General features: G+C 39.6%; 1 protein-coding gene across 2 annotated transcripts in view; it reads left to right on the forward strand.

Moving 5' to 3' along the window:
- Positions 1 to 10,786: 10,786 nt before the first annotated feature.
- Positions 10,787 to 21,959, forward strand: part of EZH1 (enhancer of zeste 1 polycomb repressive complex 2 subunit) — a 43,252-nt gene continuing 32,079 nt past the window's right edge. For both annotated transcript variants that reach the window (XM_069067626.1, XM_069067625.1), the window contains exons 1-4: positions 10,787 to 10,882; positions 20,172 to 20,223; positions 20,844 to 20,964; positions 21,166 to 21,294. In XM_069067626.1, coding sequence (XP_068923727.1) covers positions 10,879 to 10,882; positions 20,172 to 20,223; positions 20,844 to 20,964; positions 21,166 to 21,294 — 306 coding nt within the window. In that variant the 5' untranslated portion in view covers positions 10,787 to 10,878. The remainder of the gene's footprint in view (positions 10,883 to 20,171; positions 20,224 to 20,843; positions 20,965 to 21,165; positions 21,295 to 21,959) is intronic.

Here is a 21,959-nt window from a genome sequence, read left to right on the forward strand (position 1 = left end):
ACCTTCTACCTTAAGCCTTCCCTGATTCCCTCAATTGCTAGTCCTCTCTCACTGCTTCTCAAATTACCTTGTATTTATTTCTTTACTTAGTGTTTAATTCTTTATATTTATTTTGTATAGTTGCTGTGCTCACTCGTAACTCACTCTTTCAGAGTAAGGATGGCTATCTGTCATCTTCTGAGTAGTGTCCTGGAGGAGTTAGGAGTATCTTTCTCTAAGGTTTTCAGGACTAGCCTCCATTATGGTGTAGTTCTCCTCCCACTCCCATCCCCTGCCCTACCCCCCCCAGCCACTGATAGCTGCTAGCAATCAACTCTCTAGTTCTCTTTAGCCAATTAACATCAATTAGTTTATATAAAGGGATATTTACTCCATATCTATAGGAGAAATAGGATAACAAATATCTTCCAACACCTAGGGACACACTCTCCCTTCTACCACTTCAGTCCTTAGGGACAATGGATTTAGACTTGTCACAGTTTCTACATAGCAGTGATCCTACCAATTTAATGTCTAATGCAGCATTGCTGCTAGATGAGTCTGAGTCTCAACTATTGATGGGTTGGATCCCGAAGGTAATAATAATTATCTCAGGGCCTTGTTGTTTGACTAGATGGCCCCCAAACCCAGATTAGACTCAACTCCCAGAGCTTCTGGTGGCTAACTTTTCTGACTATTCAAAGTCCACAGGTTTATAGTCTTCTCTAAAAGCAGGAAGAATAGGCATGACAGCAACAAGAGGGCCATGCACTTAGCCATGGACCACACTGTGGTGATAACAGTCAGAAGATAAAGTCCTGGGCACCTGTCCTCATTGAGAGCCCCCCCTTGAATCCTCACTTGCATGAGTATTCCATTTTTTTGGGGGGAAAAGTAGGCTTTTTCACAAAAAGTCAGACCAATGGATAGGCCCTGGTTTACTAGTCTTTTGAATACATTCCAGTTCTGAATCCATAGCTGTAATAGTAATGATTTGAAGATATCTTTGTATTGCCAAGCTAACAGGTACTTAGCACTTAGTTTCAAATTAAACCTCTGTAAAGAAACAGAAGGTAAGAACCCCTGTTGCTGATGTAACAGGAAGGGGCTGAACAGGGAGGAGCTAAAACCATATATAAGGAAAAGCCCCAGCTGGGAGAGTCAGAATTTCTTGGGGTAAGCATTGTGGAGACAGAACAGCTGCTGCCTGGGGGGGGGGAGGGGGCGGAAATTTTCTCTCAGCAAGCATCTGGAGTTTGGGCTGCTACTGCTGGACTGAAGACTGAAATGAAAATTAAGAACTGAGAAGAGAAATAAGAATTGAGAACTGGGGGTAGCTAGGTGGCTCAGTGAATAGAGTACCGGCCCTGGAGTTAGGAGGACCTGGGTTCAAGTCTAACCTCAGACTCTTAACACAAAAAACTAGCTGTATGACCTTGGGCAAGTCACTTAAACCCAATTGCCCTGCAAAAAAAAAAATGGGGCGGCTGGAGTCCCTGGAGTCTGGAGGACCTGAGTTCAGATCTGGCTTCAGATACTTAACATACAAACACACACACAAAACAAGCCATGTGACCTTGGGCAAGTCACTTAACCCCAGTTGCCCTACCTTCCCCTCTCAAAGAAAAAAGGGGAAAAAAAGAATTGAGAACTGAGACAGAATTTCTTGGAGCAAGCCATGTGGAGACTGGATAAAGTGATTTTGATTTTGAGAATGGAGCTAGATACAGTGATTTTGATTTTAAGAACAGAGCTGGATTAGGGGCGGCCAGGTGGCTCAGTGACTAAGAGCACCGGTTCCAGTGTTGGGACGACCTGGAGATCGAATCCCGGGCTCAGACACGCAGCACCACACCCAGAAATAACTGGCCGTGTAACCTTGAGCTTAACCCCAATTGCTTAAAAAAAAAAAAAAGAACAGAGCTGGAGAAAGTACTTTTGATTTTGAGAACAGAACTTGTGGTGGTGGAAGTTCTTCTGAGAGCCAGCCAAACTCCTGCTGAAGATTTGGGAACTGCCAGAGGAAGCATGACTGTGGTGTTGGTACTTTGTCTGTTTTGGGTCCATGTTGATTTCACAGGCAGAAAGTGAATTGAGATGATAGTGCTGACCATGTGTGTGAATATTGTTGTAATTCTGCTAAGCTTGATGTGTGTGTGTGTAGATATTGTTGTGGCTCTGTTAAGTTTTATCTTCCCAGGAACAGAAACTGTGAAGGACTTGAGGTGCACTGGACACTGTGAGTTTCAGTATGGAACAGGAACTGTATGGAGAGCCAGACAAGGAACTGGGAGCTGTCTGCTTTTGAACCCATGTGACAGTTTGGTAGATTTGGGCAGGAGCTGGGACCATGGAAGAGGAACCATGGAAACTGAGAGCTTGCCTCAAGTCAAGATGAAAAGACTTCTCTGTGGGTACTGAGTAGTGACTGATTAAATGGTAACTTACTTGTGACCTAGGGATGGATGGCCTTTGTATTTTCTACTACCCCTTAAATGAGTACTGAGTAGTGACTGATGAAATTGTAACTTACTTGTGACCTAGGGTGAGGTGGCCTTTGTATTTTCTACTACCCCTTAAGAGGGTACTGAGTAGCAACTAATGAAATTGTAACTTAATTGCACCCCATGGATGGAAGACTTTGACTTTTGTACTTTGTGATTGAATTAAGGACTTTGTGATTGACTAAATTAATGTATTTTGCTTAAAACTATGTGACCACTCTGTTGAAAACCATATGGCCACTTTAGTGATAAGTTATTATGTTACTGTGAAATGCTGTACCTTGATTTCTGTGAATGATTTGCCTGATTTTGTTATTGAATAGAGAGTTCACTATACTGTATAATCAGAACCTGAAAGCTGTTCACAGCAGCAGTCCTCTGGAAAGCTGTTCATGCTTGGCTTTACAATAGCCCATCAAAAAGCTCTTGGCCAGACCTAGTTGCAGAATGTCTGAGCACATTCCAAGGTCCAAGATTTCAACAGTCAAGCACAGTGTTCATGTTCATTAGAATTGGGCTCATTGGCTGAGCCCCATTATATGTCTTACATTACATTAAATTATATGTCTTTGCTCTCTCCCCCATTCAACTGTAATCTTCTTGAAAGTAACAATCTTTTCATTTACTGTAGTTGAATCCCCAGTGCTCAGCACCATGCTTGGCACATAGCAGGCCCTTAATAAATGCTTGTTGATTAATTGATTAATGATAGGCTCCATTTCCTTGACCCTTTTCTTTTCTTTCTTTTTTTTTTTTTTTGCTTTTTGGAGGGGAAATGCAAGGCAATTGGGGTTAAGTGACTTGCCCAAGGTCATATGGCTAGTAAGTGTTAAGTGTCTGAGCCCAGATTTGAACTTAGGACCTCCTGACTCCAGGGCTGGTGTTCTATTCATTGCACCACCTAGCCACGCCTACACTTTGCTTTTCTAAGAATAGTTTTGTTGGGGTGGCTAGGTGGCGCAGTGAGTAAAGCGCCAGTCCCAGAGTCAGGAGGACCTGAGTTCAGATCCGGCCTCAGACACTTAACAAACATACAAAAAAACTAGCCATGTAACCTTGGGCAAGTTACTTAACCCCAATTGCCCTCCAAAAGGCAAGAAAAAAAGTGAATAGTTTTGTCTACTGTTTCATCTCTCACCTGATCCTCTGTAGGATTCTGCCTTCCAATCTAAATCTGCCACATTGCTCCCTTGCTTTGCTTTCACGTCTCTACCTAAGAAAATATTCTTGGAGTGGTTAAGGTTAAAGCTTTTTTTTTCAAAAGTGCTGTGCTCCTCCATCTCTGTTAGTATTTGCCTCACCTTGGCTAATTATGATGGACTCAAGATTTATAATGCGGAAGTAGAGTTCAAGGTTGTATATTAGAGTTCTGCTGGTTTGCTTTCCTGGGTACTGCTTCATCTCTCTGTAATAGTCCCTCATCCCCTTCCCTTTCTTCCTTTTTGCAAAGAAGAAGGAGATGAGAAAAAGAATTAATCTAGTTAATACTGGTAGTCTGTAATTGGAGTGATCTGTTCCTATTCCTCTGCCCTTCTTCTCTTCACCAACCCAGACTCCAATCTCTAGATCTTACATATTCTTTCTTTTAAACTATCCCTTTATAGACTTACATGAACTGATGCTGAGTGAAATTAGCAGAGGCAGGAGAACATTGTTCACAGTAACAATAACATTGTGCAATGATCAACTATGATAGATTTAGCTCTTCTCAGTAATACAATAATCTATGACAATTCTGAAAGATTCACGAGGGAAAATGCTATACATATCCAGAGAAAGAACCATAGAATCTGAATACACTATATATACTATTTTCACTTCTTGTGGCTTTTCCTTTTTTGTTCTGTTTCTTCTTTCACAAAATGACTACTATGGAAATATTTACATGATTGCACATGTATAATCTATATCAGATTGCTTGCCATCTTGAGGAGGGGGTTAGGAGGGAGGGAGCAAGAAAAAATTGAAAAAATCTTATAAAAATTAATGTTGAAAAATGTCTTTACATGTAATTGGAAAAAATAAAATACTATTTACAAAAAATAAACTATTTTTTTATAATAATCTACCTTCCAAAGTTGAAATTTGATTTGCTTGTGATTATTTCTTCCTTGACTCTACCTTCCTTTTTAAACTCTCCTCTCCCTACTTCTTTCAGTTTCCCTGTTGAGTTTAATATATTCCTCTACCCAACCTTATGTGTGTGTGTGTGTGTTGGGGGGGAGAAACAGAGAGATAGAGAAAGATAGAGAAAAAAGAGACAAAAAAGACACAGAGACAGAGAAGGGGGGGAGGGGGAGAGAGAGAGAGAATGACAGAGAGAGAGAGAGAGAGAAAATGACAGAAATATTGAGAATGAAACATCAGGTCTGTAGTACAGAAGAAAGGTTAACATTGGAGGTATAGATTGGTAGTCATCTTCATAAAGAAGTGTATGAGAAGAATATTGATAGGATTGGTCCAAGCCCATTCATGCAGTCAGGACATTTTAGGAGAAATTAAGTTTCATGATTTGAAAGTACATATATTAGTATTCCTGTGCAGAGCCAAGGGGAAAGTGAAATGTCTATCTAGAAGTCCCTCAAAATGTTTCATATTTTGATGAAAAAAGAGATATCAATAAAATTTTAAATGAAAAATACTAGTAAAAACAATCATAGTATTTATTTGTAAGGCCCTATGAAGGGACACGTAGTAGATTCTTTTTAAAAAGTGTTGCCAATTGATTTAATAACCTCCCAAGAGGGGATAATAAAAGGTTATAAGTCATTGCATCATCTTTAAGTTTGGTGCTTTTACTGATGATGATGATGACCTAATTTAGAATTGTAATAATTCAGATAAGGTTGTAGTCTTCCCACTCCCTGTTATGACTGTCAGTAATAATAATATGTGTACTTTCAAATCATGAAACTCAATTTCTATAACAATTTTTTTTATTGTCAAACTAAAGAGAAGAGTTAGTAAATAGGGCAAGAAGGAATGGAATTTGTCAGCTGGGGAATGAATGGCTGAACAAATTTCATGAATGTAATAATATATTATTGCGCTGCAAGGAATGAAGAACCTGAGAAATTCAGAGAAATATAGGATGATTGTCACGAAGCAATACAGAAGGAAGACAGCTGTACAATAGTGTAATTGAAAGTTGCATGAAAAGCAACAGAATTCAGGTCCAATACAAGGTCAAAGTTTGCTCCTGAGATAGTAAAAAAAACTAATGGCAACCACCTCTCAGAGCAGAAAATTACTTGTGCTACTATTTCCACCTGCTATGATTAGACAGTTTTGTTTAACTGTCTTTTTAAGAGAAAGGTACTTGGGGGGGGGGGGAGGTGTTTATTTGGAAATAATTGTTATGTCAAAACAAAATGTACCCAAAAAATTAGCGATAAGGAACACTGTGGGTGGGGGAGGGAGGGAGGGAGGGAGAAAGGCACTGAGTTGGAAAAATACAAGCAGGTTGAACAGGCCTGGAAACTTTGGGTAGCACACATAGAAGTCACTGGCCTGAGTCCCACCCTGTTGTTCTCAAAAGAATTTGGTAATGTAATAACACAGAGTATCCTTTAAGAGCCAGAGATCATCCTCTGGTTTTCTCTATCCCTTTGACCCAATATAAATCCATAAGAATCAACAGCTAAGATTAGAAGTTTTATCTGTCTTTCATCTCTTTTTGGAAATTTTTTTGTAAACTACTGCTCCTACTTAGATGAATCACCAATCATGACTCATTTAACAAGTATTTCACACTGTGCTAGGCACTGTGGGAGAGTCAACAAAGTATAAGACATAATCACTGATCTCCATGAATTGAGAAGTTTTAAAATATACTCATAACTACCCTCTAAGACAGTAAATTCACTCATTTAATAAACATACCAACTGCTGTGCTAGGCACTCTGAAGAATAACAAGATGAATGAGAGGTGTTTATCCTCAAGGAGCTTTGATCCGATAAGTGAAGAAATAACTGTAATAATGTATAGCAGAATGTAATGAGCCATAAGTGCAGATTAGGGATAAACTGCTTTTGGATGGGACAACAAGGAAAAGTTAAGTATAAGTGAAGAGGGGAGAAAAGGCCCATGCTTTTTGTGTGGGGGGTGGAGAGTGAGAGTAAAAACGTGAACAGGAAAGGCAGCATAGTGTTCAGCAGTAGATAAGGGGAAGTGAAGTCAACAAATTGGCTTAAACTGTGGAGAACTTTTCATGCTTTTCTAAGAAGTTTAGACTTTACTTCATAGGGAACTTTTGAAGTTTTTGAGTATTGGTTAAAGTTCCACTTTATTTTTTAAAATCCCTCTTTTCTTTTTTTCTTTAAATTAATTTATTTAATTGTAGTCTTCAACATTCACTTCCATAAGCTTTTGAGTTTTAAATTTTCTCCTCCCCCCTCCCTTCCCTGCCTTCACAAGACAGCAATCTGATAAAAGTAGAGCTCCTATTTATCAATCAATATAAGCATTTATTAAGCATCTCCTTTATGCAGGGCACCTTGCTAAACACTGGGAATACAGAAAGAGGCAAAAGACAAAACTTCCCTTCTAGAAGTTCACAGTCTAATGGCGGGGGGGCAGCGACAAGGAAGAGAACCATCAAACATATACAAGCTATATATAGAATAAATCAGAAATAGTTAACAGAGGGAAGGCACTAGAATTAAGAGTAATTGGGGGTAGGGAGGGTAGTGAATGGAACACTGGCCCTGGAGTCAGAAGGACCTGAGTTCAAATATGGCCTGTGACACCTGACACTTAACTAGCTGTGTAACCTTGGGCAAGTCACTTAACCCTAATTGCCTTGCCTTTCCCTCCAAAAAATTAAAAAAAAAGAGTAGCTGGGAAAGGTTTCCTGTAGATGAGATTTTGGTTGGGACTTAAATGATGCCAGGGAAAGCAGTAGGTAGAGAAGAGGGAGAACATTCTAGGCATGGGGACAGCCAGAGAAAATGACCATAGCAGGAGAGATTGAGTATCATGTCATGGAACAGCCAGGAGGCCAGTGTCATTGGATCAAAGAGCATATGCTGGAGAATAAAGTGCATGAATAATGGAAAGGTAGGAGGGGTCTAGGGTATAGGGCTTTATATGCCAAACAGAGGATTTTGTGCAGGACATTGGAAACAATAAGGGAGCCACTAGTCTATTGAATAAAGGTGGTAGGTAACATGGTCAGAACTGAGCTTTAGTGGCCAAATGAAGGATGGGCTTGAATGGAGAGAGACTTGAGTCAGGAATAATCATCAGCAGGCTATTGCAATAGCCCAAGCAAAAGATGGTGAGGGTTTGTATTAGTTGATGAGAGTGTCAGAGGAGACAAGGGGGTATATTGGAGATATGTTTAAAAGGTGAAATGAAGAGACCTTAGTAACAGTTTGGAGTGGTGTGGGAGTGATGAGAGACAATGAGGAGTCTAGGATGACTACTAGATTGTGAGTCTGAAGGAGTGGGAGAATGGTGTTGCCCTTTATAGTAATAGGAAAGATAGGAGGGGGAAATTTTTAAGGGGAAAAGATAATGAGTTTGGTTTTGAACATATTTAGTTTAAGAAGTCTGCTAGACATAATAGTTGGAGATGTCTGAAAAGCAGTTGGAGATTTGAGATTGGAAGTCAGCAAAGAAGTTGGGATAGATTTGAGAACTGTTAACATAGAAATGGTTATTAAATCTGTGAGAGTTGATTTTTTTCTTTTTAAATTTTTTCCCCCACATCAGTCATGTTGTAAAGAATTAAAACCAATGGGAAGAATCACAAGAAAGAAGAAACAAAACAACAACAAAAGAGAGAGTGAATAGTATACTACAATCTGCATTCAAACTCCATAGTTCTTTCTCTGGGTGTGGATAGCATTTCCCATCATGAGTCTTTTGGAGTTGTCTTACATCCTTGCATTGCTAAGAAGACCCAAGTCTATAACAGTTAGTCATCACACATTGTGGCTGTTACTGTGTACAATGGTCTCCTGGTCCTGCTCACTTCACTCAGCATCAGTTCATATGAGTCTTTCCAGGTTTTTCTGAAGTCTGTGTGCTCATCATTTCTCATAGCACAATAATAATATTCCATTACATTCATATACCACAACACGTTCAGCCATTCCCCAGTTGATGGGCATCCCCTCAATTTCCACAAAAAGAGCTGCTATAAATATTTTTGTACATGTGGGTCCTTCCCCCATTTTTTATGATCTCTTTGGGATACAGACCTAGAAGTGGCATTGCTGGATCAAAAGATATGCACAGCTTTATAGCCCTTTGGGCATAGCTCCAAATTGTTCTCCAGAATGGTTGGATCAGTTCACAACTTCACCAACAATGCATTATTGTTCCAATTTTCTCACATCTTCTCCAACATTTATCATTTTCCTGTTTTGTCACATTAGCCAGTCTGACAGGTTTGATATGGTACCTCAGGATTGTTTTGATTTGTATTTCTCTAATCAATAGTGATTTAGAGCATTTTTTTTCATGTAACTATAGATAGCTTTAATTTCTTCCTCTGAAAACTTCCTGTTCATATCCTTTGACCACATATCAATTGGAGAATGTTTCTATCTTTACTGAGCATGAATGCAAAGTCATTCTGACAGTTCTCAGAACGAAAGCTCTTAAGGGCATAAGTGCTGTAGGTGCTTAAATATTTGTAGCTCTTAGGGCACTAGAAGTAGTAATAGGTTAATGAAGCATAGATAACTGCTTTAGTAGGGATAGGGATATGAACTTGTGATTTTATTGGTGTCGGAACTCTGGGGTGAACAAACTCCCTCCACCATTGCAGATTAGCGCATTTTCTGCAATTAGAGAATTGCCCAGAGCACTGAGAGGTTTAATGATTTGTCCAGGGTCACATAGCCATTATGTCAAGGGAAAGATTTGGATTCATAAGTCTTTGATAACAGCTCTGTTATAAAGAGCTTACCAGAAGAAGGAGATGAAGTGGGTAGTGGGTGGGTTAAAGAAGGACTTGGATAGATGGATGGATGGATGAATGAATGAAATTTAACCCCTGTCCCAAAGCTGGTTGGTATGGGACTGTCTCCTTATTGGTAGAGATGAAGACCCTGCTCTTCATGAGGGGTGGGGCAGAGCTGAAGAGAGGCAAGAGCTTAGATTCACAGATAGTCTCTGTTTGGGATTCTCCAAGAGAAAGTCCCTTTGTCCTTTTTAGGACTCTCCAAACAAGACTCCCACTTCCGGGACTCTTCAAGCAGTAGTTCCTTCCCCTTCTGCAATCTAAATCAGGCAGAGATGGTTTCCAACATCGAGAGAGAATATGGAAGAAACCAGCCCCACATCAGGTTGCTGAAGGAAAAGATTCTGGGAAGATATGAGAGGAGTGCATTTTCTTCATTATGTCCCTGTTCTCAGCTTGCTAGTCTAGAGACTTCAGGAAAGTTTTCCCTTGGGTGAAATTCAGGATCCTCTTTCTTGATTGAGCTGAGTTATTTTGCTCCCAATGGAAGAGCTCCTTCACTCTGTATTGTCTGGTACATATTTTCCCATATATACCTTCTCTAATTTCAGTTTGGATAAATGGATTTCTTTGCTATTTGCTATGTGTTCATTGTTTGGAATTGGTATTAGCTGGGCAAGGGGTCAGGTCTTAGATATAGAGTTTGGGGGGTGAGGACTACTTTCCTCTCCCCCTCCATGACAAATGCAATCAAATCCACTTAGCCAAATGATATTCAGGGAACAGGCAGATATATTTCTAGTGCTCCCTCTCTCTGAGGAGAGCAGAGTGGTGGCCTGGGGTCCCAACCTCTCGATTCCCTCCTGTCAGCACTGAAAATCTCCCTTGGAGAAGGGGGTGGGGTGGGGAGTAAAGGCTAGATATAGCTAATCTGTCTTTCCAGCCACACACAAGGATAGCCACTGAGCTCTGGGCCCTTCTACACACGTGGGACCCTCTAGTCATATCTGTCCTGGAGCCTTTATTAAGCTCTTACTATGTGCAAAGCACTGAGGATATAAATAAAAAAGTAATAAGGCAGTCCCTGTGCTGAAGATCTCACATTCTAATGCACACATATCACGAGTATTGGATGAAAGTGGAAATTTAGTGACTGGGGCCTTCCCTAAGTTGTAAACCTTCATCCTCTCCAGGACCTACCCATCCTGCTTCACGTGGTCCACACTCCCAAGGCGGGTGGGGGGAACTCACGAGCCCGAGCTGGGAACCCGAGGTTCACTGAGCACAAAGTAAGCACGCGCTGAGGCCTGTCGGCGCCTAAAAAGAGGTCTGCGAAGCCAGCCCCGCATACGCAGAAGCAGACAGGCTGCGCCTGCGGTTCTGAGCAAGCGCAGAAAGAAGGGCTGTACAGGGGGCGGGGCGAGGCGGCTAGCAGTACGCATGCGTCCTGGCTACTGGGTTCGCGAGCCTAGGGATGGAAGATGAGTGAGTAAACAAGTCCGGGGGGCTGGGCGAGTGGGGCTCTGCGCGGGGCGGGGGTGGGGGTGGGGGGAAGCCTGTCGGCCGGGGCCGTGGGTCCAGGGTGAAGAGAGGGTGGGGACGTGGGACGAGGGTGACAGCCTGCCTGGCTGCTTTTGTGGGGAGGCCCCTTCGCTCCGGTCTGTGAGGGAGGAAGGAAGATCGCGCGAGTGGGAAAGGGAAAAAAATCCCTTGGGCTGGAGAGGAGGAGGTGTCTGGCGTCTGGGAGCACCCTCGTGGGGGGATGGGCTAGTGGAGGCGGGGCGCGCGAGGTGGGGGTTGGGGAGGAGACGTCTGAGTAGGGAGAATGGAGGGGAGGTGTTCACGGGGGTGGGGGGAATGGGCGGGGCGCGCCAGGTGCAAGTAGGTGACCAGCCACTGGGGCATCCTTTGGAAGGGGAAGTGGCTTCTATGAGGGTTGCCCTGGGTTTTGCAGAGTAGGGTAACTTTGGGAGAGAATCCCTGTGGAGCGAGCAAGAGGGGAAAAGTAGGGTGTATGGGGAAATGGGGTGCTTTTAGGGGATAAGGGAGTTTTCTCTGAGGAACATTCCACTTTGCAGGTGGTGGTGCATAACAGTAAAAGCCTGTATGCTGGGAATGAGTGACACTATGTTTAGGCTTTGAATGAAAGAGTGCCTGAAATCTTTAAAGGATTTGTGTGTGTGACCCCTTCTCTCCACTTAGGTCCTGCTTATCTCTTAACCATTTTGGAAACCTATATTAAATGATTTGCCCAGGGTCATACAACTGAGATCAGATTTGAACTCAGGTTTTCCTGACCGCAAAGCCAGCGCTCTACCATAAGTACTCTCTCTCCCTCAACAAATTGTACATAGTGTGTACCAGGTAAGAGAGAAGCAGTTGGGCAGCCTTGGGGTCAGGAAGATTTGGTCAGGCCCTGCCTCTGACAGTTTGCTGGGTCATTTGTAGGCGAGTTCCCTTTATAAACCTCTGTATGTGGAAGAGTAGCTGATTTACATTGGTAGAAGGATCTTTTATGTTGTGTGAATTTGCTGTACAGATGAAACAATAATTGCAAGTGAAATTTTAATTGTGGATCTTTCCTGGCACCTACACCAACAATATACAAAGCACTCTTCTAGGCATTGAAGATACAAAGATATGAAATGACAATTTTTGCTCTCAAGAAGCTTGTTATACTAAGGCATACAACATGTAAATAGATAAGTAGGAGAGAATCTTGAATAACTTGAAGGCTAGTACCTCTCCTCTACACAGCTATCAATATAATCATCCTAAAGAACAAGTCATTCTTCTGTTCAAGAATGTTCCGAATGCCTCTTCGATAAAATGCACACTCTTAAACCTTGTGTTTAATTTCCTCCACTATCTGACTTGTCTATTTTTCCAGCCACATTTCATTTACTGTACATTAGAGCCAAATTGGGCTATTACTACCAGCTTCCCAAACTCAACATTTCATGCCTTCTACTATTGTGTATTCCCACAAACTGTCCCCAATTCCTGAATTGTGATTGTTCCTATACTGTGCTTCTCAGAAGCATTGTTTTCCTTCTTGATCCATATGAGATTGCATAGCCTATATATAGAAGCCTTCCCTGATCCCCCCAAATTGTAATTATTCCTTCCTTCTTTAAATTATGTTGAATATATATTATATCCCCTAGTAGAATGTTGACTGAGAGCAGGGACTATTTTGCTTTTTTCTTTATAGTCAGTCAGTAAATATATATTAAGGCTTGTTATGAGTTGGCACTGTGCCAAGAGTGCTATGTATCTTTGGGGATACAAAGAAGGGTTAAAACAGGGTCCTTAGCATCAGGTAGTAACTACTGACACAGAAGATATATATATACTGTAACTGCAAAGTAATCCCAGAAAGAAGGTACTTGAGAGCACCCAGAAAGACTTCCTGAAGATGGCATTTCAGTTTAATCTTGAAGGAAACCAAGAGACAGAGATGAGGAGGGAGAACATTCCAGACATGGAGGACAGCTTCCTCCTCCAGGGAGGAGGCACAGATTTGGAGGTGACCTGTTGTATTTAAGGAATGGCAAATAGGCCAGTATAACTGGATTACAGAATGCATGGAGAGAAGCGAAGTTTAAAAAAAGAAAAGAAAAAGACTGGCAAAGTAGGAAGGGACCAGATTGTGAAGGGCTTTAAATGCCAAATAGAGGATTTTATTGGGGGAAGAAGGGGTGGTTACATGGTCAAACATGCACTTTAAGAAAATCACTTTGGCAGCTGCCTGGAAGATGGGTTGTAGTGGCATGGAATTTGAGACAGTAAAACCCACCAGAAAGCTGTTGTGCTGTGTGTCTTGAGGTAATAAGGGTATGTATATTGCCAGTAGCTAGCACATTGCCTTGTGCCTAACAGGAACCTAATGTTTATTGAAGTGGGAGGTAGGTGAGCCCCTTCCTCGGAGAACTGAGTTAGTAGTGATTGATTGTAATTATATGTCCCTGTCCCTAGATTTACTTAGAGTCTCTCCTTGCTAATAAACAGTAATACTTTTCCAGGGCTTTAGATGATAAAGGGAAAGATTCTCTATCAGTTTTCTAATCCTTTTGAAAAGTACTGTGGTCTGAGGCCTTTGTAAGAATGCTTCCCATTTCAAACCCTGGAGAGATTATGATGCTGTCACTAGAGGGAGTACTTAAACATGGGAGGATGTATTTATATTTGGAGTAGAGGCTCTTAACATCCAGGAATGTGCTGTGTACAGAAATGTAATCTTGTTATTGTCAAAGCCTGTGCTAGACACCTTTATGAATGGTGTCGGGGAGCCAGCCTTTGCTATTCTCATCTAAAGTAAAGGGGCCAAACTGAACAGAATAGAATTTTAGAGCCAAAAGGGAGAATGTGGAATCTAACCCTTTCATTCTGCAGCTGAGGAAACTGAGACTCAGAGGTGAAGTGTTATGCCTAGTCATACAGTTCATTAGTGTCTGAGCTGGAGTTGGAGCATAGCTATGCCGGTTCCTGGCTTAGTATTTTTAGGTGACCACCAAGATCCCTTTCAGCCCTAAAATTTTGTGACATTTTGAATTAAAAGTTGTCCCTCTATTTTTTGGGGAGGGGCAAGGGGAAGGATTTGGTTATTTTGTATTCTTGTAACCATTGTGTCTTTTAAGACAGCTAGAAAATTCAATCCAGTAAATATTAAGTGTCTACTTAAGGGTCAGATACTAAGTGCTGGAGTTACAATTAATAAAAGGAAAAATAGTCTATGCCCACAATGAATTACAATCTAGAGGAAAATAACAATGATAACAATAATTGCTAGCATTTATATAACACCTTAAGGTTTATAAAGTGCTTTGCACATGTTATCTGAAAATGGAGAATGAGAAAACTACAGTCAGACCCGTTTCCTTTGGTTTAACAGCACCATTGAGCCTAAATTTTGTGCTGTGTTTCCTGTGTAAATTTAGAAAATCCAGCACTAGAAGTTGAATGAATTAATATATTAATGAAAAAGCATTTATTAGGCACTTACTGTGTGTAGAAAAGCAAGGAAGTCCCTCTCTTTGAGGAGCTTGCATTCTCATGGGGGAACCCACACTGGTTCTGGGAAGTCATATAGATGGTAAATGATAAAAAACAGGGTAGTCCATTGATCTTCCCTTTCCATTTCTTGGGGGAAAGGGTAGGGGAAGGTATGAAGACTGCTCATGGTGAAAATGATCACCTGTAATACTAGGGAGTTCAGGGAAGAGAGGCTTAGCCCTCCCAGGCATAGCTTTTGGAGGGTAGAACAACAGCAGCAGTGATATTGAGAAACTGAGGAAGGAAAAGGGGCAATAGACTGAAACTGCCCCAAGGATTGGATTGTCTTTATATGGAGGTCTCACCAAGAAAATGGCACTTTGGACCTGATTAAAAATCTGAGCATTCTGCATTTTCTCTGTTAATAGTTGGAGTTTGAATGTTTTAGCCTTAGATTCAGAGTTTAAATTAAAAGGTATTTTAGGTTTAGTGGATTTATTTGCTATATTCTCTGGCACATCTGAATTACTTTGACTGAATGATGAACTTACTAGTAAAACTCTTTGTTCAATGAATGGACACTCAGTAAATATTAAACTTTGTACTGATTATCATTTGGTACCCACCAAGATGTCCCTACTCTTGTCATCTGAACTTTTGTGTCAGATGTCAATCCTACTTTAAATTTAATATCTTTATTTCAGGTGTAGGAGTGTTTAGTGCATATGGCATACTATAATTTCTTTTTTTTTTTTGGAGGGCAATTGGGGTTAAGTAATTTGCCCAAGGTCACATGCTAGGTTTTTTTTGTGTGTGTGTGCTAAGTGTCTGAGGTCAGATCTGAACTCAGGTCCTCCTGACTCCAGGGCCCTCTACTCCAGCGCACTCTACTCACTGTGCCGCCTAGCCACCCCAAGATGGTATATTATGAAAGATTCATCTATCATTGTGTCTGAGAATTAATTTTGAAGATTTGTTGGACATACAGTCACAGAGTTGGTTGTAACTGGAACACTGTAAGTGGTGATTACTACAAACATAATTTAATTCTGTGTGAGATTAAAGCTCTTTGCAGGTACAACTTGTCCCCTGTGGCTCATGTCTGTTTGGTTCAAAAAAGATTCATGACACAGAGTTCTGAAGCTCTCACAAGAAAAGAAGGAAGAATGAGATGGAAAAATTTTTTAAAGTCTGACAGTACGAACTGCCTCCCAATCTTAGCTTGATAAGTAGTAAAACTACATAAAAAAAGAAAAAAGTAGTAACATAGTCAAGCTGCTCCTGAAGCCAAAAAAGGTATTCCTACAGAGGATATGTTTAAAAAGTCAAAAAAAGGGGCGGCCAGGTAGCACAGCAAGTAAGAGTATGGGCCCCTTTGTAACCTTGAGCAAGTTACTTAACCCCAATTGCTTAAAAAAAAAAAAAAGTAAAAAAAAAAAAACCCCAACTGCTGAGTTTTGAAACTTCTATCTGTTGTCACGAGTTGTAAAATTGTTATCTATTGCTTTCTAACTCTATGATCCCAAACAATTTCAAGAAATCTTTCTCTAACTCTGGGCTAGACAGACTCCTTTTGAGATTTTAGGCTTTGGCTTGGAAGTCATGAGTTTTTACAAACTAGGAAATGAAAGCTTTCTTTTTCCTATAGAATTACATTGTAGATAGAATTAGAACTGTGGGTCTTCTTATTAACATTTCTAATTTGCATTCCACCTGGCATTATAAAAGGTAGAATCACTTTTAGGTTTTTAACAGTAAAATTAAATGTTTCTTGAAAACCTTGGCTAGAAATAACACAGAGACTTCAGTTTAAGGTTCCTTATTGACCACAATCACTGTGTTTTAGAGGTTATTTTTAATTTGATAAGTGAACATTTGCAATGTAGGAATAAAATTTATTTGTAAAGACTTATTAGACTAACACTGTTTTTAAAAACTGAGTTTTTAACTCAGCTGGAATGCTGGATATTTTGCAAGTCTATATGACTAAAATATATATTCTAATTGAAACATGAAGTGTTACTGTGTACCTATTTCTCTTAGCCCTAACCTAGTGACAGTTTGGGAGTTTTGATTTGTTTTAACCTTGACTAGATTGATAGCTTTTTGTTCTGGCTTTTTTTCTGTTTTTCATTATTAAGTCTATTTGTTCCAAGCAGTATGGTTTTCCTTCTCTAGAACACTGTTTGGGGACTCACTGCCAAATCAACTTTTAGGGACATCGAGGACCCAGTTAAAAACACAAATCAAATAAATATTGGCTGACGGACAAAAGATTCAGGTATAGCTTTAGTTATGAAAGGGGAAATGTGACTGGATTTATATTGTGGTTGGTTAAAGTTCATTGACATATTTGCATGTTTTCAGATCTAATAAAATACTTTATTAAAAATAAAACTGCTAAAAAAAAATATAAAACTGTTTGGGGCAGTGAATAGAGCACCAGCCCTAGAGTCAGGGGGACCTGGGTTGGGATCTGGCCTCAGAAACTTAACACAAAAAAATAGCCGTGTGACTTTGGGCAAGTCACTTAACCCCAATTGCCCTCCAAAAAGAAATAAATAAAACTGGTAACATTCTTTGCTGGATGTTGCATTGTGTTTAATATTTCTTGTTAATTTCCCTAATTATGGGAAGCCATATTTCTTTTATAACAATTTTCAGCCATCTTCTTTCCCTAGCAAAAATACTGATATTGCCAATGTTGGTTATCTGTGGCGCCATCTCTAATAACTATCTCTTCCAAATAACTTTTTTTTTTCAACCTTGGTGATGCTGGGCACATTTTTTTCCTTAGGTGACTAGATCCCTGGCAGCCCATGCATCCTGCATTAATCATATTACTTCAGAAAAGGTAAATGAGTTCCAAAAGGAGCAGCAGTGAATACAAGTTTGAAATCAGTTCTTTGGGGAACCTGCATATTTGTATGTAGAGCTACATTCTGGTGACATTAGGGCTCTGTAATGTGGATTAAGTGGAAATTGCCTGTGCTTTTAGAGGAAAACTGTTATGCCTGGTTCAGAGCCAAGGATTATAGGATTTTGAACTGAAGGCACCTAGAAGTCATCTGGTCAAGCCCTCTCATTTTATAGGTTAAGGCTAAAAGAGGTCAAGTGACTTGTCTAAGATCACGCAGTTAGTAAGTAGCTGAATTAGGATTTGAACCCAAGTTCAAACTTTTGCACTATTCAGAGCAGTCCATCAGTGTACTTGTTCCTGTTAGGAAGTATATGACAAACCTATTCTGGGAACCAGAAGTTACTGTGGGTATTTTCATACTTCAGTAATTATATAATTTGGAAAAAATCTACTTCATTTTTTTTTTTGCCTTATTTCAATCCTATAGTTTTTGAGAAGGGTTTGGAAAGAAGGGAGATTTTATAATTGAAAAAGTAGATCTGAGCTCATTAATTTGTTTGTTTCCTTTTAGTTTACAGGATTCAATTCCACAATTCCTTGAATTTCACATTTTGTCCCCCTCCCTTCCCTCCCTCCCCCATGGGGTCTTATAATCAAGTATAGGATCTGTAAATACTTTCACATTATACAATGGTCAGGTTATAAGGATGGATTGTACCAGCTGGAATGAAAAATGGTAATAGAGGACATAAAATCAAATAAGAGAACGAAAACGATCAGTTAGCTCAGAAGCAGTTTCAGAAGCAGTTTTGCTTCCACCTGGATATAATTTAGTTCTTTCTAGTTCTTTCTCTGGATGCACGTTTTTCTCTCCATCATGCGTCTTTTGGGATTGACTTATATCCCTGCATTGTTGAGAAGAGTCCAGTCTATCAAAGTTGGTCATCACACATACGTTGTGTCTGTAATTGTGTACAAATTCCTCCTGGTTCTACTCTTCTCACTCAGCATCAGTTCTTTTAAGCCTCTCCAGGTAAATATGAAGACCACCTGCTCCCCGTTTCTTATAGCGCAATAATATTCCATAACATGCATATACCACAACTTGTTCAGCCATTCCCCAATTGATGGACACCCCCTTAATTTCCAATTCTTTGCCACAACAAAAAGAGCTGCTATAAACATTTTTGTACATATGGGTCTTTCTCCCATTTCTATGATCTCTTTGGGATATAACCCTAGGAGTGGTATTGCTGGATCAAAGGGTATGAAAGTATTTATAGCCCTTTGGGCATAGTTCCAGATTGCTCTCCAGAAAGGCTGGATCAGTTCACAACTCCACCAACAATGCATTAGTGTTCCAGTTTGCCCACATCCTCTCCAGCATTTGTCATTTTCCTGTTTTGTCATCTTAGCCAATCTGACTGATGAGATGTGGTACCTCAGAGTTGTTTTGATTTGCATTTCTCTAATCAATAGTGAATTAGAGCATTTCTTCATGTGCTTATAGATAGCTTTAATTTCTTTCTCTGAAAACTGCCTGTTCATATCCTTTGACCATTTATCAATTGGGGAATGACTTGTATTCTTATAAATTTGACTCAGTTCTCTGTATATTTTAGAGATGAGTCCTTTGTCGGAGACATAGGTTGTAAAGATTCTTTCCCAATTTCCCACCTCCCTCTTAATCTTGGTTACATTGGCTTTATTTGTACAGAAACTTTTCAATTTCATGTAGTCAAAATTATCCATTTTACATTTTATAATGTGCTCTAATTCCTGTTTCGTCATAAAGTCATTCCCTCTCCACAAGTCTGATAGGTAAACTATTCCTTGTTTTAGCAGACTGCTTGCAGTATCAACCTTTATACCTAGATCATGAACCCATTTAGACTTGATTTTGGTATATGGTGTTAGAAATTGGTGCCTTTTTAAAAATAATTGCTTTCTTCTTAATTCACTAGGTTTGCTGTAATATTAGACTCATCAGTATAGTTATATTTCTTTTAAAATCCAAATATACAAAATTAATTTCTGTCTTTGAAGCATTAAATGTGATGTGTGCTTTAAATCTTAGTGTTTTATTGGGTATTGGTTATCTTCTGGGTGGGAAAAAGTACTAGCAATTTCAAAACCTTTGGGGAAATTGAAAATTAAACCCCAAAGTAAAAAACTTTATAAGAAAACAAAAAATCAGACCTAAAAATCTGATATTCTTTGAAGTTTGTTGTACTTTGGAATTTATGTCTGACAGAAATGTCTTATCCTGTGTTTCCATTCTACCCCAATGTAGTAAGAATTTTAGTAGTTCTCTGAGTCTCACAATCTTTCAGAAATTGATGCTTATAATATTTTTGGGTATGAGATGAACCAATTTGTTGAGAAACCTAATTAGCCATCATCATTTTCTAGGTTCTAGTGAGGTCATGCTAACTGTTCATGTTTGCTTCTGCTCTAAAGTGATGATGGGGCATGCTAGCTGGAACTGGATTAGAGAAATACAGCCAGGTTGGTAGTTGCAGCAGGTTAGTCACATATAGCTGGAAATATCTTTTGTTACAGGTAAAGGATTTGTTTGCTAGTGGGTAGAACTCTTTAAATCTGGTGAATTTGAATCTGGTCCTGTATATGACTGGATTACATTTTTTCAAGAGTTGAATTCTTTCCATTTTGATTTGTCTTCATGTCTTGTCTTGATATTGAAAATCCCAAGTCATCCAATAAAAGTTTGAATTTTTCCTGACAACCATGCTTTGAAGTAAGTAGAATGTATTGCAGTTTGTAAAAGACACCCCCAAACTGATACCTCCAACCAGATTATGCTGCCTGGCATCTAACCCTTCTGTCTGCTCCTTTTTACCAGTTTCCAGAGTAACCTGTAGGGACCTTAAAGGTAATCCAAGCTTTTTTGTTTTGTAGGTAAGAAAACTGAGGACCAGAGAGGGAAAGTGACTTGCCCAAAGTTAAACAGGTAAATCAATAACTGCAGAACTGGTGAGCAGAGCCTGACCTTTTGATTCTGAATCCATTGCCCTTTCTACCTCAATACATTGAATTATATTGTCATATGTAAAGCTTCAGACTGAGAAATAAGATCATACCATTTTTATAATCTATTACCTTTTTTGTGGAATATCTAAGGGGTTATATCAGTGTGTTTTTTGAGGGTGATGGCATGAACAGCTTCATATTCTTTTACTCAGCTGCTTTGATATTTAATCCATACTTACTAAAGAATCTTGTTATTTAGGAGGGTGGGCCCTCAAACTGAAAAATAATTTGAGTGCTTACTGCGATAGAAACTCTTGAGAGGTAAATGGAAAGAAATAACAGTTGAAATAAGAGAGCAAGAACAGGGCCTCCTTAAAAATGTGAGCTAAACCTACCTATGACAGGAATGTTAAAGAATAGCTCTGTGAATGGAAACTTTTAATTGGACCCATGGGATTAAGTGTCTGTAATTAGTATTTTTTGGTAGATTTAATTGGGAATGAAAACATGACTGACCACATCTGTTTAGCTTTAGGGAGTACTCTAGTTTCCAGGCAATGAAAATGTTCATTCCTTGATACTTGTCTCTTTTCATTGCAGCAAAATGGATATCCAAAATTCTCCCACCTCCAAATGCATCACTTATTGGAAGAGAAAAGTTAAGTCTGAGTACATGCGACTTCGACAGCTCAAACGGTTTCAGGCAAATATGGGTGCAAAGGTAAGGAAAGGAAAGTACTTATAAAGAGACCTTTTGAAAAAGTGAATTTTGAGGTTATGTTTGGATGGCTACTACTAAGGCTTTATTTTTTTTCTTAATTTTGAGTTACTGAGTTAGTGTGGGATGGTTTCAGGGTGGTATTTTTTTCCTCACTCTTATTTTGAAATCTTAAGTAATAAACCCTTCCCTTGGCTTTGCTAGGCTCTATTTGTGGCCAATTTTGCCAAAGTTCAAGAAAAAACTCAGATACTCAATGAAGACTGGAAAAGGCTCCGAATCCAGCCTGTTCAATTGATGAAGCCTGTGAGTGGGCATCCTTTCCTCAAAAAGGTACTTTTGGTGCCCAAGACAGATACAGCTTACTGGGTTTCCCAAAGAGAAGCCTTCCTTTTCTCTATAGAATGGTGACTCAGCCTTCATTCCTACTCCTCAGCCATCCTGTTGGGGACAGTATAGTATATTAGAAAGAATGCTTACAACTTTGGGGTGACCATTGACTCCCAGACATGCTACTTAACAACTTTTGTGACCCTGGATAAATCAGTTCTCTCTCTGGGCCTCAGTTTTCTCAAGTACAAAGTGAAAAAGTTTAGAAGCTTGAGGTACCCTCCAACACTATATCCTATGATGCTTTATCCTGCTACGTATGTATAATTTGTTGGCAAATCAGTGAGCAAGAAATACTTTATGGCAGCTGCTATAGTTGTGACAATTTGTCCATTTTTCTGAAACAGTTTTAACAAGTTAACTTCCTGTCACCACCAAAACCATTTTTTCTTGTCAGTTGACATACATTTAGGAAATGCTGACTAATGTTTATCATATTAACCTAAGCAAAATATAGCTAGAATGGCATGAAGGAGGGAATTATATTTCAAGACAAATAGAAGTCCTTTTTGATAATCAGAGTTTATCATATAAAAAGAGGACATTAAACAAGGTAACTTAATTTACGAGCAGCAGATGTGACCATAAACCTACCTCTCTTGTGGCTA

This window comes from Petaurus breviceps, unplaced genomic scaffold (assembly GCF_028583685.1).
Source record: "Petaurus breviceps papuanus isolate PSGF00001 unplaced genomic scaffold, PetGlider_PUasm1.0 90750, whole genome shotgun sequence".
Taxonomy (NCBI): domain Eukaryota; kingdom Metazoa; phylum Chordata; class Mammalia; order Diprotodontia; family Petauridae; genus Petaurus; species Petaurus breviceps.